Below are 16,802 nucleotides of genomic sequence, written 5' to 3'. Positions count from 1 at the left end.
TTCTCGGTTTCCCCTCTTCCCTTGTGCACTGGTGGCCTGCTGGTTCTTGGAACTTCACACACGGCAATGTAATTTGCCAGCATAGCAATTCCCAGAATCAGGACATCCCTCCTTCAATGGACAAGGACCCCAGGATGTCAATGAACTAGAAAACCCAAGGAACAGAAAATAGGACTGAAATCACATTCCACCAGCAGACCTCCAGAATTGGACATAACCCAGGTGAGAGCAAAAGATAAAAGGAATGCTACAGGAGGTACAGCCAATGCCAGGATATTTAGCTAATCCAGTTTACTGTATATACACTGATTATTTTGCAAATGAGGATGCCTGCAAATAAATGACACTTCCTGCATGTTCCTTAAGTGCTCCTAATTCAGAGGTTTTAACACATGCAGGCATGATATATGCATTATGATATAGATGGAAAAAATGGTATAGACGGTTTAGTGATTCACTGGAGCAATGAAAATGTAGGTGGTGAAGTTGGTCTTTGGCAGTAGTGTGAACTGGGCTCATAATTCATAATACACAGTGCATACAGTAACATATTGGTTATGTGCACTGAGTGTTGCTGGAGGGCACAGTGTGAAGAAGGGAGTTTGGTAAGTGAGTGGATTTTAAGGATTAATCTGTCAAGTCTAGTTTTTGTTTTGTTTACATTTAGTAATTAATTGAAAGTACTGTTTAAGTTAAGAGGCAAGTTAGGTTTCTTACAGTTTTAAACAGGGGTATACAAGCTCTGAGTAGCTGTAGCTAGTTAATTAGGTAGCTAGCTTAAACTGATTTCTGAGCTTTAGCTTGTACCTGCATAGAAACATAGAAAATAGGAGCAGGAATAAGCCATTCGGCCCTTCGGGCCTGCTGTCATTCAAAAAAGATCATGGCTGATCGTCTAATTCAGTACCCTGTTCCCACTTACTCCCCATATCCCTTGATCCCTTTGGCATTAAGAAATATATCTATCTCCTTGAATATATTTAATGACTTGGCCTCCACTGCCTTCTGTGGTAGAGAATCTCACAGGTTCACCAGCCTCTGAGTGAAGAGATTTCTCCTCATCTCAGTTCTAAATAGCATACCCCGTATCCTGAGACTGTGACTCCTGGTTCGGGACTCCCCAGATATCAGGAACATCCTCCCTGCATCTAGCCTGTCTAGTCCTGTTAGAATTTTATAGGTTTCTATGAGATCCCCTCTCATTCTTCTAAACTCTAGTGAATATAGGCCGAGTCGACCCAATCTCTCCTAATACGTCAATCCTGCCATCCCAGGAATCAGCCTAGTAAATCATCTTTGCACTCCCTCCATGGCAAGAACATCCTTCCTCAGATAAGGAGACCAAAACTGTACACAATACTCTGGCTGTGGTCTCACCAAGGCCCTGTATAACCGCAGTAAGACATCCTTGCTCCTGAACTCAAATCCTCTTGCAATGAAGGCCTACATACCATTCATCATCCTAACTGCTTGCTGCACCTGAATGCTTGCTTTCAGCGACTGGTGTACAAAAACACCCAGGTCTCGTTGCACCTCCCCCTTTCCCAATCCATTACCATTCAGATAGTCTGCCTTTCTGTTTATCCAAAGTGGATAACCTCTCAATTATCCACATTATACTGCATCTGCCATGCATTTGCCCACTCACCCAACTTGTCCAAATCACATTGGAGCCTCTTTGCATCCTCCTCAACTCACATTCCCTCCAGCTTTGTGTCGTCTGCAAACTTGGAAATGTTACATTTAGTTCCCTCATCCAAGTCATTAATATATATTGTGAATAGCTGGGGCCCAAGCACTGATCCCTGCGGTACCACACTAGTCACTGCCTAGCACCCGGAAAAAGACCCGTTTATTCCTACTCTGTTTCCTGTCTGTCAACCAATTCTCAATCCATGCCAGTATATTACCCCCAATCCCATGTGCTTTAATTTTGCAAACTAACCTCTTATGTGGGACCTTATCAAAAACCTTCTGAAAATCCAACTACACCATATCCACTGGTTCTCCCTTATCTATTCTCATTATATCCTCAAAAAACTCCAGTAGATTTATTAAGCATAACTTCCCTTTCGTAAACCCCATGCTGACTTTGCCCAATCCTGTTTATGCATTCCAGGTGTTCTGCTATCACATCCTTTATAATGGACTCTAGCATTTTCCCCACTACTGATGTAAGGCTAACTGGTCTGTAGTTCCCCGTTTTTTCTCCCTCTTTTTTTTTAAATAGTGGGGTTACATTTGCCACCCTCCAATCTGTAGGAACTTCTCCAGAGTCTATAGAATTTTGGAAGATGACCACCAATGCATCCACTATTTCCAGGGCCACTTCCTTTAGTACTCTGGGATGTAGATTATCAGGCCCTGGGGATTTGTCAGCCTTTAACCCCATTAATTTCCCTAACACACTCTTTTTACTAATACTGATTTCCTTCAGTTCCTCCCTCTCATTAAAGGTTTGGTTCCCTAACATTTCTGGGAGGTTATTTGTGTCCTCCTTTGTGAGGGATCCAAAGTATATGCTTAATTGTTCTGCCATTTCTTCCCCATTATAATTTCCCCGTTTCTGACTGTAAGGGACCTACATTTGTCTTCAATAATCTTTCTCTCTTCACATATTTATAGAAGCTTTTACAGTCAGTTTTTATGTTCCCCGCAAGTTTACTCATACTCTATTTCCCCCCCGCTTAAACAACCTCTTTGTCCTCCTTTGCTGAATTCTAAACTGCTCCCAGTCCTCAGACTTGCTGCTTTTTCTGGCCATTTTATATGCCTCCACTTTGGATCTAATACTATCCCTAATTTCTTTTGTAAGCCACGGTTGAGCCACCTTTCCAGTTTTATTTTTGCGCCAGACAGGAATGAATAATTGTTGTAATTCATGCACACGTTCTTTATACATTGCCTATCCACCGTCAACCCTTTTAGTAAAGTTCCCCAATCTACCATAGCCAACTTGTGCCTCATACCTTCGTAGTTTCCTTTATTTAGATTCAGAATCCTAGTTTCAGATTCAACTACTTCACTCTCCATCTTAATGAAGAATTCTATTATGTATTGGTTGCTCCTCCCCAAGGGACACCGCACAACAAGATTGTTAATTAATCCTTTCTCATTGCATAGTACCCAGTCTAGGATAGCCTGTTCACTTGTTGGTTCCTCAACGTATCGGTCTAAAAAACCGTCACGTACACACTCCAGGAAATCCTCTTCCACAGTATTATTGCTAATTTGGTTTGACCAATCTATATGTGGATTAAAATCACTCATGATTACAGTTGTACCCTTATTGCATGCATCTCTAAATTCCTGTTTAATGCCATCACTTACATCTCCACTACTGTTTGGGGGCCTACAGACAACCCCCACCAATGTTTTCTGCCCCTTGGTGTTTCTTACCCCGACAGATTCCACATCATGATTTTCCAAGCCAATATCCTTCCTCACCATTGCATTGATTTCCTCCTTTCCCTTTTTGCCTGTCCTTCCTAAATATTGAATACCCCTGGATGTTCATTTCCCATCCTTGGTCACCTTGCAGCCATGTCTCCGTAATCGCTACTATATCATAACCGTTTATATCTGTTTGTGCTGTTAATTCATCTACCTTATTGCGAATGCTCTGTGCATTAAGACACAATGCCTTTAGACTTTGTCTTTTTAACATTTAGTCATTGTTAGTAAGGAGCAACTTGATTGAAACATATACAAGGTTCTGAGGGGTCGTGTCAGGGTGGATGTGGAAAAGATGTTTCCTCCTGTGGGAGAATCCAGAACTAGGAGTCACTGTTTAAAAATAAGGGGTCGCCCATTTAAGACACAGATGAGGAGATATTTTTTCTCTCAGGGTCGTGAGTCTTTGGAACTCTCTTGCTCAAAAGGTGGTGGAAGCAGAGTCTTTGATTATTTTTAAGACAGAAGTAGCTAGATTCTTGACAAGCAAGGGAGTGAAAGGTTATCCTTGTTTTTTAAGAGATACAGCACTGAAACAGGCCCTTCGGCCCACCGAGTCTGTGCCGACCATCAATCACCCATTTATACTAATCCTACACTAATCCCATATTTCCCTACCACCTACCTGTACTAGGGGCAATTTCTAATGGCCAATTTACCTACCAACCTACAAGTCTTTTGGCTTGTGGGAGGAAACCGGAGCACCCGGAGAAAACCCACGCAGACACAGGGAGAACTTGCAAACTCCACACAGGCAGTACCCAGAATTGAACCCGGGTCGCTGGAGCTGTGAGGCTGTGGTGCTAACCACTGCGCCGCCCTATCATGATAGGCGGGAATGTGGAGCCGAGATAAAAACAAGAAATGCTGAAAATACTCAGGTCTGGCAGCATCTGTGGAGAGAGAAGCAGAGTTAACGTTACAGATCAGTGACCCTTCTTCAGAATGTGGAGCCAAGGTTACAGTCAGATCAGCCGTGATCTTACTGAATGGCGGAACAGGCTTAAGGGGCCAAGAGGCCTACCCCAGCTCCTAATTCGTCTGATTGTATATCACTGGGCAAGTAATCCAGAGGCTAAGACTAATGATCCGGAGACATGTGTTCACATCCCACCAGAACAGCTGGGAAATTTGCTTTCAGTTAGTGAAATAAATCGGGAATGAAAAGCTGTTATAGGTAATGGTGACCATGAAACTTCCGGATTGTTGTAAAAACCCATATGTTTCACTAAAGTCCTTTTAGGGAACGAAATCTGCAGTCCTTCCCTGGTCTGGCCTAAATGTGACTCCAGACCCACAGCAATGCCCTCTAAAATGGCTTAACAAGCCATTCAGTTGTATCAGGCTGCTATAAAAACAAGAATTTAAAAAAAAGGACAGACCACCTAGGCACCGAACATGACAAAGGCACAGCCAACTCAGTCAGTCTTGAAAAGTCCTCCTCACTAACGTCTGAGGACTTGAGCCAAAATTGGGAGAACTGGCTTACAGACTAGTCAAGCAACAGCCTGACATAGTCATACTCATTGAATCATACCGTTCAACCAATGTTCCAGACTCCTCCTCGCCATCCTCTGGTATGTCCTGTCCCTCTCGCAGGACAGACCCACCAGAGGTGGCGGCACATTGTGATACAATTGGGAGGGAGCGGCCCTGGGAGTCCCCAACATTGACTCTGGACCCCATGAATTCTCATGACATCAGGTCAAACATGGGCAAGGAAATGTACCTTCCTTCCTCAGCTGATGAATCAGTGGTCATTCATTTTGAACACCACTTGGGAAAAGCACTAAGGGTAGCAAGGGCATAGATGAACTTCAGTGTTCATCGAGTGGTTTGGTAGTACCATTACTGACTAAGCTGGGCGTCTCTTGAAGGACAAGGCTGCAAGATTTGGCCTGCGGCAAGTGGTGAGAGAACCCACAAAAGGGAGAAACCTGCTTGACTGCATTCTCACCAAATCTACCAGCTGCAGATGCATTTGTCTGACAGTATTGGTAGGAGTGACCACCGCACAGTCCTCGTGGAGATCAAGTCCCGTCTTCACAGCGAGAACACCCTTCATCTTATGTGGCACTACCACCATGCTAAATGAGATAGATTTAAGAATAGATCTAGCCGTTCAAACCTGGTTATCCATGAGGCACTGTGGACCATCAGTAGCAGCAGAATTGTACCCCACGATAATCTGTCACCTCATGGCCTGGCATATCCCTCAATCTACCATTGCCATTAAGCCAAGGGACCAACCCTGGTTCAATGAGGAGTATAGACAGTGTGCCAGGAGCAGCACCAAGTGTATCTAAAAATGAGGTGCCAACCTGATAAAGCTATAACATAGCCTATATGCATACTAAACAGTCTAATCAGCATGGTATAGCAGAGCACAGTGATCCCACAACTAACAGATCAGATCAAAGCTCTGCAGTCCTGCCACATCCAATTGTGAATGGTAGTGGACAATTAAACTAATGAGGGAGGAGGCTTCATGAACATCCCTATCCTCAATGATGGCAGAGCCCAGCACGTGAATGTAAAAGACAATGCTGAAGCATTTGCAATCCATCTTGGCCTCCTCCTGAGGTCTCCAACATCATAGAAACCAGCCTTCAGCCAATTTCACTCCACAAGCTAAAGTAATGGCTCAGTGCATACAGCAAAGGCTATGGGCTGCAACAACACAACAAGGTTTTGACTGGAGTTTTTTTCATTTCATCAACGCAGGGTATCCACATTAGAAATTGAATACTTAAACACAAAGCCAAATACAAAGCTCAGAGCAAAACTTCCTAATTTTAACTGTGTTGCAGCAGAACCACATATTCTCCTTGGTATCAAATTTTTTTGTCTTTTGCTAAGTATAACTTGGTGAAGGAGTAATGTAATACCATCAACTGCATTTCTCAACATTTTAGAGAGTTAATTACATGAATTAAAGATTTTTTTTTTAAAAATCCTCTCTCTAAGTTTTTGAATTTGACCATAAATTAATGATCTGAATGGCTTAAAAACAGTTTTATGATGCATGTTTGCCAATGAAGAAATTTTGGAGGGTTATTTGGAAGAAAGTGTCTTTGCAGTACAAATGTCTGTCTTTAGGAATTTTGAAAAGATTTTTTTCCAGTTTAGGTCCTTGCACATCTTATGTATTTGGTGTCAGAAATGGTGTGTATTGTATGTCAACTGCCTTTCCTAGTTTCATCTCAGCCTGACTAAAATCAGGGACTACTTCTATGGAAAACCTCAGAAGCATCTATATCTTCTATAGGCACCAGCTTACATCTTAATTTTCTTAATAGCACCGTTCTACAATCCTGTCAGCAAAAATTTCTGAAAACAAACCTATGTATGTACAAAAAAAATTGTATGCTCATGAATGAGCTTTTTTTATTAACTTTACTGGAACCAGTATAAGTGGTTCACTTACATTTTTCTCCAACTACGTGTTATTTGTATTGCATTAGAGACTGTTTGTTTCTAATTCTCCTTCCTACCCTGCTTATTATCTCTTTTGTATAGAGGACAGCAGTTTGCACAGCAGATGCAGGAGGAGAACCCAGAACTGATAGAACAGTTAAGGAACCAGATCCGAACCCGATCATTCAGTGGCAGCAATGAAGATCACTCATGATATGCGGCGGTAAGCCATCTTTGATTTTCCCAATTTAGCACCCGTGCAATCTTTGAGTTGTAAAAAGCCTCTGGAGAAATTTCTTTAGGGAGATAAAAGCTTGCTCAAGACCTCCCTCCTGTGAGAAACGTAGCCCACTTGATAATTTACACCAAGTCAAACTCTGAAGAAGTAAGTTTATTTAACGTTCTTGCAAGATCGGGTGTCCTACAAGCAGGCACACCGATCAACATATTCAGTTCATGTTTATACAATACAAATCCATTTTTCCACGCCTTTAGTTTACATTATTGGTTATAACATATTATGACACTAACCTATCCTATAGTTGCTACAGTCTCCTCCTCTGTTTACTTCTCCCCCTACTCTAACTTTCTAGCCCCTAACTCTTGTTGTTTTACCTTATTTGGCTCTCCATTGTGTGTTTTAACTTGCAGCTGTCAGCCTTTATCTTAGTGGGGCAGTTTATTATTCACTACATCCTTTGTTCTAACTCTTGCTGTTTCTCTTTTCTCTGCCTAAGCACAATTTTTAACTGCTGTACTGTCTCAAGGTCTTTACTTACATACCCTTATCAGTTCTCTTTTTCAGTGATTTCATTATGTTGTGTAGAAATGACTTCTCGGTAATTTTCCACAAGCTGTAGAAACAACATTTCAGTATTTCTTATTCTCACACTCCCAATTTTATTTGGTATCAGGATGACGTTAACTACTTATTTACAAAGTCTCAATATGTAGCATTTTTTCATAGATTAAAAAAAATCAAATGGAATTTTAGCATGGATTGCTTAAAAATTATCATATGGGGAATTCTGGCAGGATATCTTTTTCTCTCTTCCCTGAATGAAGGGGTGCTCATTTGTCGCACCCTATTGCCCTGCTGAAATTAGCAAACTGTTTAATAGGCTACTGATGCTCATCGACAAGGCTCATGTGAATATTGATCACTTTGGGTAAGGTACTGGAGGGCAACAAGCAGGCATGAAACTTTAAGAGTTTACACATTTAGAGGAAGAAGAGAAAAAATAACAAGGAGAGAAAGAACATTTGAACAAAAATGTAAGATAATGCTTGACAAAAGGTGTATTGGCTGTGTAAATTCATGTGCATGAAAATAAGGCATGCTATAAGCAACATTTTTTGTAGTAGCAAAATAAATAAAACTATACTAAAGGGTACATTTTGATTCAGAATTAGATTTTCTGTGTTCTCATAAACCATGAGCATGCATCAAAGATTGTGCATTGGAACATCATGTGCCCATAATTGTAGCTTGCAAGGACCTGGATATCTGTTAAAGGTGTTTAGTCGGTGATGAACACATACCAAGGTTGCATTTTACATTTAAAATTTTGCATTAATGTAAGAACATCCATCCAATTTTTGAGTTGCAGTTTCATAATGACATTTTCTGCTCAAACAGGGAATACATATATCAGAAATTCCAATGATGCTGAATGCCAAAAGCAAGTATCCATCAGTTCCGAATGCCACAACTTGCACAAAACAAACGGGTGCATCTGGCTGCATTTAATAGTTATCAGTCGATTCAGAAGATTTGAGAATGTTTACCATTGCAAGAGGATTGTATTATTTATTTTACAGTTTGGATGTAATATGTTTGCAGAATATAATTAAACTAGTTTCTATAGTATGTGTAGAGTAATACAGGGATATGAAGAATGAATTTGCAGTTTTGTCATCTAAGTATGAATATCTGGATTCATAAGCTTGGGTTGATATTGTCCAAGCATGAATTGTTATAGCAACAGATTAACATGGCACTCATTGAAACATGACACTAGTAGAATTGCATTTGGACAAAATATTGCCAAATTATAAAAATCAACCACTGAAATAATTAAAATGAATGGTATTAATGTATTAGTTACTGCAACTTATTTGCACTTTGTGAATTCTGAATGTAGGCGAGATACCTACAAATGTTTAACTATACATCTTGGGCATTCTATAAATAATATCCTGGATAGGGCTGAGATAAGCTAAAATGTTTATTAATATCCTTGAGTTCTGCATTAACATTGCTTCTGTCATTCCCATATTCCTCCCATGCCACTTCCCCCTAAAAAGAAAGCGTGTAATTTGGAATTTTTTTTTTAATTCTTTCATGGGATGTAGGCATCGCTGGCAAGGCCAGCATTTGTTGCCATCCTGTTTTGTTCTTGAGAAGGTTGTGGTGAGCTGTCGCCTTGAACTGCTCCAGTCCATCTGGTGCAGGTGCTCCCACAATGCTGTTAGGAAGGCATTCCAGGATTTTGATCTCTTGACAGTGAAGGAACGGCAATATAATTCCAAGTCAGGATGGTGTCTGGCTTGGAGTTGGACTTGCAGGTGATGGTGTTCTCGTGCGTCTGCTGCCTTTGTCCTTCTAGGTGATAGAGGTTGCGGGTTTGGAAGGTGCTGTCGAAGGAGCCTTGGTGAGTTACTGCAGTGCATTTTATAGATGGTACACACTGCTGCCACTGCGTCAGTCGTGGAGGGAGTGAATATTTAAGGTGCTGGATGGGGTGCAGTTCATGTAGATTGTTTTGTCCTGGATGGTGTTGAACTTCAGGGGTGAATTAGTAGATTTAGAATCATAAAATGCTCCAAAACACAAATTGTTCCATCAAGATTTTGCTAATATTTTTCTTCATGGGCCACATAGCCTAATCCCACTTTCCTGTTAGCTGCCCACACTTATTACTCTTTTTCAAGCAACTACCTAATGCCCTTTGAAAAGAATATGAACACAGCCATTAGAGAGAGATTTGCACCAAATATTCTTTAAAATAAATGTATAATGCCAATCTGTGTTTGTGGTTGGCCTAGCAAGCCACTTAGTTCAAGGGCAATTAGGGATGTGCAATAAATGCTGGAACAGCTAGCGATGCCCAAATCCCACAAACTAATAATAAAAAGTTTAATGACTGTCTCCCTCCTTTGTTTAAGGTGATCAATGTGAGACAGGCTTGGTTGATAGTCCAATAATCTATTTTGTCTTTTATCATTACTGTTGCAATATTTAGGGATTAATGCAGTTTAATTATCAGTTTTATAATGTTAACCAATAACTTTCATTTTTATCTTGCACTGCAAACTCAAAACTTTAAGCAAAGCATATCAAATTAGAATTAGAATATTACAGCGCAGTACAGGCCCTTCGGCCCTCGATGTTGCGCTGACTTGTGAAACCATCTGACCTACACTATTCCATTTTCATCCATATGTCTATCCAATGACCACTTAAATGCCCTTAAAGTTGGCGAGTCTACTACTGTTGCAGGCAGGGCGTTCCACGCCCCTACTACTCTCTGAGTAAAGAAACTACCCCTAACATCTGTCCTATATCTATCACCCCTCAACTTAAAGCTATGTCCCCTCGTGTTTGCCATCACCATCCGAGGAAAAAGACTCTCACGATCCATCCTATCAAACCCTCTGATTATCTTATATGTCTCTATCTATTAAGTCACCTCTCCTCCTCCTTCTCTCCAGCGAAAACAACCTCAAGTCCCTCAGCCTTTCCTCGTAAGACCTTCCCTCCATACCAGGCAACATCCTAGTAAATCTCCTCTGCACCCTTTCCAAAGCTTCCACATCCTTCCTATAATGCGGTGACCAGAACTGCACCCAATACTCCAGGTGTGGTCTCACCAGAGTTTTGTACAGCTGCAGCATGACCTCGTGGCTCCGAAACTCGATCCCCCTACTAATAAAAGCGAACACATCATATGCCTTCTTAACAGCCCTATTAACCTGGGTAGCAACTTTCAGGGATTTATGTACCTGGATACCAAGATCTCTCTGTTCATCTACACTACCAAGAATCTTCCCATTAGCCCAGTACTCTGCATTCCTGTTGCTTCTTCCAAAGTGAATCACCTCACACTTTTCCGCATTAAACTCCATTTGCCATCTCTCAGCCCAGCTCTGCAGCCTATCTATGTCCCTCTGTACCCTACAACATCCTTCGGCACTATCCACAACTCCACCGACCTTCGTGTCATTCGCAAATTTACTAACCCACCCTTCTACACCCTCTTCCAGGTCATTTATAAAAATGACAAACAGCAGTGGCCCCAAAACAGATCCTTGCGGTACACCACTAGTAACTAAACTCCAGGATGAACATTTGCCATCAACCACCACCCTCTGTCTTCTTTCAGCTAGCCAATTTCTGATCCAAAGCTCTAAATCACCTTCAATCCCATACTTCCGTATTTTCTGCAATAGCCTACCGTGGGGAACCTTATCAAACGCCTTACAGAAATCCATATACACCACATCCACTGCTTTACCCTCATCCACCTGTTTGGTCACCTTCTCGAAAAACTCAATAAGGTTTGTGAGGCACGACCTACCTTTCAGAAAACCATGCTGACTATCGCTAATGAACTTATTCTTTTCAAGACAATTATACATCCTGTCTCTTATAACCTTTTCCAACATTTTACCCACAACCGAAGTAAGGCTCACAGGTCTATAATTACCAGGGCTGTCTCTACTCCCCTTCTTGAACAAGGGGACAACATTTGCTATCCTCCAGTCTTCCGGCACTATTCCTGTCGACAATGACGACATAAAGATCAAGGACAAAGGCTCTGCAATCTCCTCCCTGGCTTCCCAGAGAATCCTAGGATAAATCCCATCTGGCCCAGGGGACTTATCTATTTTCACACTTTCCAAAATTGATAACACCTCCTCCTTGTGAACCTCAATCCCATCTCGCCTAGTAGTCTGAATCTCAGTATTCTCCTCGACAACATTTTCTTTCTCTACTGTAAATACTGACGAAAAATATTCATTTAACGCTTCCCCTATCTCCTCTGATTCCACACACAACTTCCCACTACTATCCTTGATTGGCCCGAATCTAACTCTAGTCATTCTTTTATTCCTGATATACCTATAGAAAGCCTTTAGGGTTTTCCTTGATCCTATCCGCCAATGACTTCTCGTGTCCTCTCCTTGCTCTTCTTAGCTCTCCCTTTAGATCCTTCCTGGCTAGCTTGTAACTCTCAAGCGCTCTAACTGAGCCTTCACGTCTCATCCTAACATAAGCCGCCGCCTTCCTTTTGACAAGCGCTTCAACTTCTTTAGTGAACCACGGCTCCCTCGCTCGACAACTTCCTCCCTGCCTGACAGGTACATACTTATCAAGGACATGCAGTAGCTGCTCCTTGAATAAGCTCCACATTTCGATTGTGCCCATCCCCTGCAGTTTCCTTCCCCATCCTACGCATCCTAAATCTTGCCTAATCGCATCATAATTTCCTTTCCCCCAGCTATAATTCTTGCCCTGCGGTATATACCTGTCCCTGCCCATCGCTAAGGTAAACCTAACCGAATTGTGATCACTATCACCAAAGTGCTCACCTACATCTAAATCTAACACCTGGCCGGGTTCATTACCCAGTACCAAATCCAATGTGGCATCGCCCCTGGTTGGCCTGTCTACATACTGTGTCAGAAAACCCTCCTGCACACATTGGACAAAAACTGACCTATCTAAAGTACTCGAACTATAGTATTTCCAGTCAATATTTGGAAAGTTAAAGTCCCCCATAACAACTACCCTGTTACTCTCGCCCCTGTCGAGAATCATCTTCGCTATCCTTTCCTCCTACATCTCTGGAACTATTCGGAGGTCTATAGAAGACTCCCAACAGGGTGACCTCTCCTCTCCTGTTTCTAACCTCGGCCCATACTACCTCAGTAGACGAGTCCTCAAACGTCCTTTCTGCTGCTGTAATACTCTCCTTGATATAACAATGCCACACCCCCCCCCCCTCTTTTACCATCTTCTCTGTTCTTACGGAAACATCGAAATCCCGGAACCTGCAACATCCATTCCTGCCCCTGCTCTACCCATGTCTCCGAAATGGCCACTACATCGAGATCCCAGGTACCAACCCATGCTGCAAGCTCACCCACCTTATTCCGGATGCTCCTGGCGTTGAAGTAGACAAACTTTAAACCAAGTTCTTGCTTGCCAGTGCCCTCTTGCGTCCTTGTAACCTTATCCCTGACCTCACTACTCTCAACATCCTGTACACTGGAACTACAATTTAGGTTCCCATTCCCCTGATGAATTAGTTTAAACCCCCCCGAAGAGCACTAGCAAATCTCCCCCCAGGATATTAGTACCCCTCTGGTTCAGGTGAAGACCATCCTGTTTGTAGAGGTCCCCCCTACCCCAGAAAGAGCCCCAATTATCCAGGAAACCAAAACCCTCCCTCCTACACCATCCCTGCAGCCACGTGTTCAACTCCTCTCTCTCCCTAGTCCTCGCTTCGCTATCACGTGGCACGGGCAACAACCCAGAGATAACAACTCTGTTTGTTCTCACTCTAAGCTTCCACCCTAGCTCCCTGAATTTCTGTCTTAAATCCCCATCTCTCTTTCTACCTATGTCGTTGGTGCCTATGTGGACCATGACTTGGGGCTGCTCCCCTCCCCCTTAAGGATCCCAAAAACACGATCCGAGACATCACGAACCCTGGCACCTGGGAGGCAACACACCAACCGTGAGTCTCTCTCGTTCCCAAAGAACCTCCTATCTGTTCCCCTAACTATGGAGTCCCCAATGACTAATGCTCTGCTCCTCTTCTCCCTTCCCTTCTCAGCAACAGGGACAGACTCTGTGCCAGATACCTGTACCCCATTGCTTAGCCCTGGTAAGTCGTTCCCCGCAACAGTATCCAAAACGGTATACCTGTTGTTGAGGGAAATGGCCACAGGGGATCCCTGCACTGCCTGCTGGTTCCCTCTCCTTCCCCTGACGGTAACCCATCTACCTACTTCTTTTACCTGAGGTGTGACTACCTCCCCATAACTCCTCTCAATAACCCCCTCCGCCTCCCGAATGATCCGAAGTTCATCCAGCTCCAGTTCCCTAACGCGGTTCTCGAGGAGCTGGAGTTGGGTGCACTTCCCGCAGATGCAGTCAGCAGGGACACTCTTGGCGACCCTTGCCTCCCACATTCTGCAGGAGGAACATACAACTGCCTTAACCTCCATTCCCACTATTCTAAATTCCCAACAAATCTACTGAAAAACCCAAAAAAAAAGTCAAAACTTGTTAGCTTAGCAATCCGACGGACAGAACTTTTTAAATAAAAAGCTTACCTTATCAACACACCAGAGTCCTTTTTTTTTGGTTAGAGGAGGAGGGTGGGTGGGAGACACTGCATGTGTAGTGTCTCTGGTACAGCCACCGCCCAAAGATATAGTTTTCACTTACCCAGCAGTCCCCTGGTCCTCCGAAAACAAAAGGGAATTAACTTTTAACTTACACTGAAATTGACCTCCCAGCTGTAAGTTCGCTCCGTACCTCTGCTTCTGTCCAAGCTGCTGCAACCAAAACTAAAAGTGTTAGGGGTTGGTGTCTAGTTATAAAACTATGTCAAGACTGCAAACAGGATATCTTTTATCAGTTTACACATTACCTGTAGCTCTGGCAATAGTCATAACTGGAGTTTAGATTCCTAACATTCCTCTACCATTTCATGTCTTGTGTTTGATTGACTAGAAAAGATCCAACTATATCAAATATTAAAAGAAAAACTCTACAATTAGACATGAAACCTGCAGTATAAAATATTTAATGTGCGTCAACGTAAACTGTTCATAAGAGCCTGAACACCTAGCTGGACACTATGTTCTAAATGTTTTTTTTGTTCCATGAGTTTTTAAGATTACTTTTGGTTACTGCATCTAATCCACTTACCTATCCAGCACTGCAATGCATTCCACCCTTCTGTCGTTCCAGTGCTCAAAGTTTCTAGGTGATGTAGTAATTAACTAAAGTACGCACTATACCACTAACATTTTAAACGAGCTAATTGTGTTTAGTGCACCTCAACTGGTTACTGTACAAGGTGGTAACTTTCTGCACTTGACAAGTTGTAGGATAGGGAAATGTTACCTTCCCATATGCTTTGTTGTAAGTGATTGAGATATTTCTTTAGTGAGCAAGAAAAAAGTTTGTATGTTGTAAATTCACTAGAATGGGGCATTGTAAAGCACTTTCATTGAAAAACAACCTATATCATGATCTGTTTTTCTCCGATGTTTTTGTTGTGGACATATCAGGTATATATGATCTTTGATATGCCTATATTTTTATGTCAATTAAAATGTTCACCCACTTTAAATTTGCCTGGCTTCCTACACTGTAATTTGTATATTAAAATTATTTTCAACATTTTCTATATTTCCACTTAAATGATTAAGAAAGCTGCTTGTACTTTTTAAATAACTTTTTTGGTGGGGTGGGGAAGAAAGGGGGAGTTATTGGTAAATGTTGTATTCTTCAACTAAAAAATTCTCCACATTCTACATTAGGAAACCCATCACAAATAATCTTTTAAGATATTGTTCACATTCTGATGGTGCCTATGTAGTTCTATCCTGGAGCTCCATCAAAGGTACTTGCCTGGGTTGACAGTTTTTTTTCCCCCTAGAACAGTTGTATATTGAGCAATGCAATAATTAACAACTGCGGGGGTGAGGAAGGGATGAAAAAGAGAAAGAATGGCTGTCTGTTCTCCAGGAGAATTTTGTGTTCAGTAAACATTTAATAACCTGCTCACATTTATATTGGAACATATGGTATCAGCCAGTAGCTTGAGGCCTTCTGTGATCAGTGGATATCGTAGAGTTCATTGCACAATCAATCAAAATAACTATTTAATTTGCACTAACAACTTTAAGTGAGATCCAAACAAACAGATTTTTAGTGGTGCCCTCCTAAAGGGGACACTTGCAGTACTGATTTCTGTCCAGTGACACTGGGGTTCCGAATTCCAATCTCTACTGGACCAATTAAAATATGTATACTTTTAGCACGTTGGAGATTCGGATCACCTCTTGACTTTTCCAAAGAAAACCAGCAAATCAATCTTCTGAACTGAGAGCCCTCTGCATGTAGCAATTATTCATCAATGAGCCCTTTTCCACATTGATGTGTTTTTGAAGATAAGTTGGTTTCAAATAAAGTCTTATAGCAGAAGCAAAGAACTGTGAATTCACTTTTTTACAATTTAGGTAACGTTGGAAGGTAGTAAGATGGGGAAAGTCAACATGTTATGCAGTGTCATCTCCCACTGATGAAGCCACAGAACAATGGCCATATGCACTGTAGTTTACCAGTTGTATCTGTAGTCAAAAAAACTTAAACACACAGACCATAATCACAGTTGCACCAACTCTCAAATATTAGAATTAGAACATTACATTCTGATGCTTTTATAGAGGCTTTGAGATCCATTCTTGAAGTCCATCGTTCAGTGTAGAAAATAGTGTCAGTTTTCCAATAAGCAAAAACCAGTAATGGCTGTGACTATATAAAAGATTGCTGCATGGCCAGTAGTGAGCTTTATCATCACTGGTAGTGTATGCTGCATAATTGATTCTTCCTTCTTGTCTTTATGGATTATTTGGCACACCTTAATCACAGTCTCCCTGATTATGCATGAGGTGGCTCAAACTCAGCTCTCGGATATGTCTAGTAGTTGTTGCAGCCACTACCCTCACCAGAAGACAATTCTATGTACTAATCACAGAAAAAAATGGTTCCTATACCTCAACAACATCCCATCACGTAGGCTTTCTTCAACACAGAAGAGCCCACCTTTTTCCTAACCCTTTCTCAGAACTTGGTATCACTTTCAAAGCTTATTACTATGGTTTGGTAACCAGAATTGAACACA

At 41.8% G+C, this 16,802-nt stretch overlaps 1 protein-coding gene across 5 annotated transcripts in view; it reads left to right on the top strand.

Annotated features, from left to right (window-relative positions):
* LOC137371536 (small glutamine-rich tetratricopeptide repeat-containing protein beta-like) overlaps positions 1–15,257 on the top strand; it is a 58,984-nt gene extending 43,727 nt beyond the window's left edge. For all 5 annotated transcript variants that reach the window (XM_068034335.1, XM_068034314.1, XM_068034344.1 and 2 more), the window contains 2 exons: positions 6,973–7,093; positions 8,510–15,257. In XM_068034335.1, coding sequence (XP_067890436.1) covers positions 6,973–7,084 — 112 coding nt within the window. In that variant the 3' untranslated portion in view covers positions 7,085–7,093; positions 8,510–15,257. The remainder of the gene's footprint in view (positions 1–6,972; positions 7,094–8,509) is intronic.
* The last annotated feature ends 1,545 nt before the right edge of the window (positions 15,258–16,802 follow it).

Source organism: Heterodontus francisci, chromosome 1 (assembly GCF_036365525.1).
Source record: "Heterodontus francisci isolate sHetFra1 chromosome 1, sHetFra1.hap1, whole genome shotgun sequence".
Lineage (NCBI taxonomy): Eukaryota > Metazoa > Chordata > Chondrichthyes > Heterodontiformes > Heterodontidae > Heterodontus > Heterodontus francisci.
The sequence above is the reverse complement of the archived record's forward strand: the minus strand, read 5'-3'. Positions and strand labels throughout refer to the sequence as shown.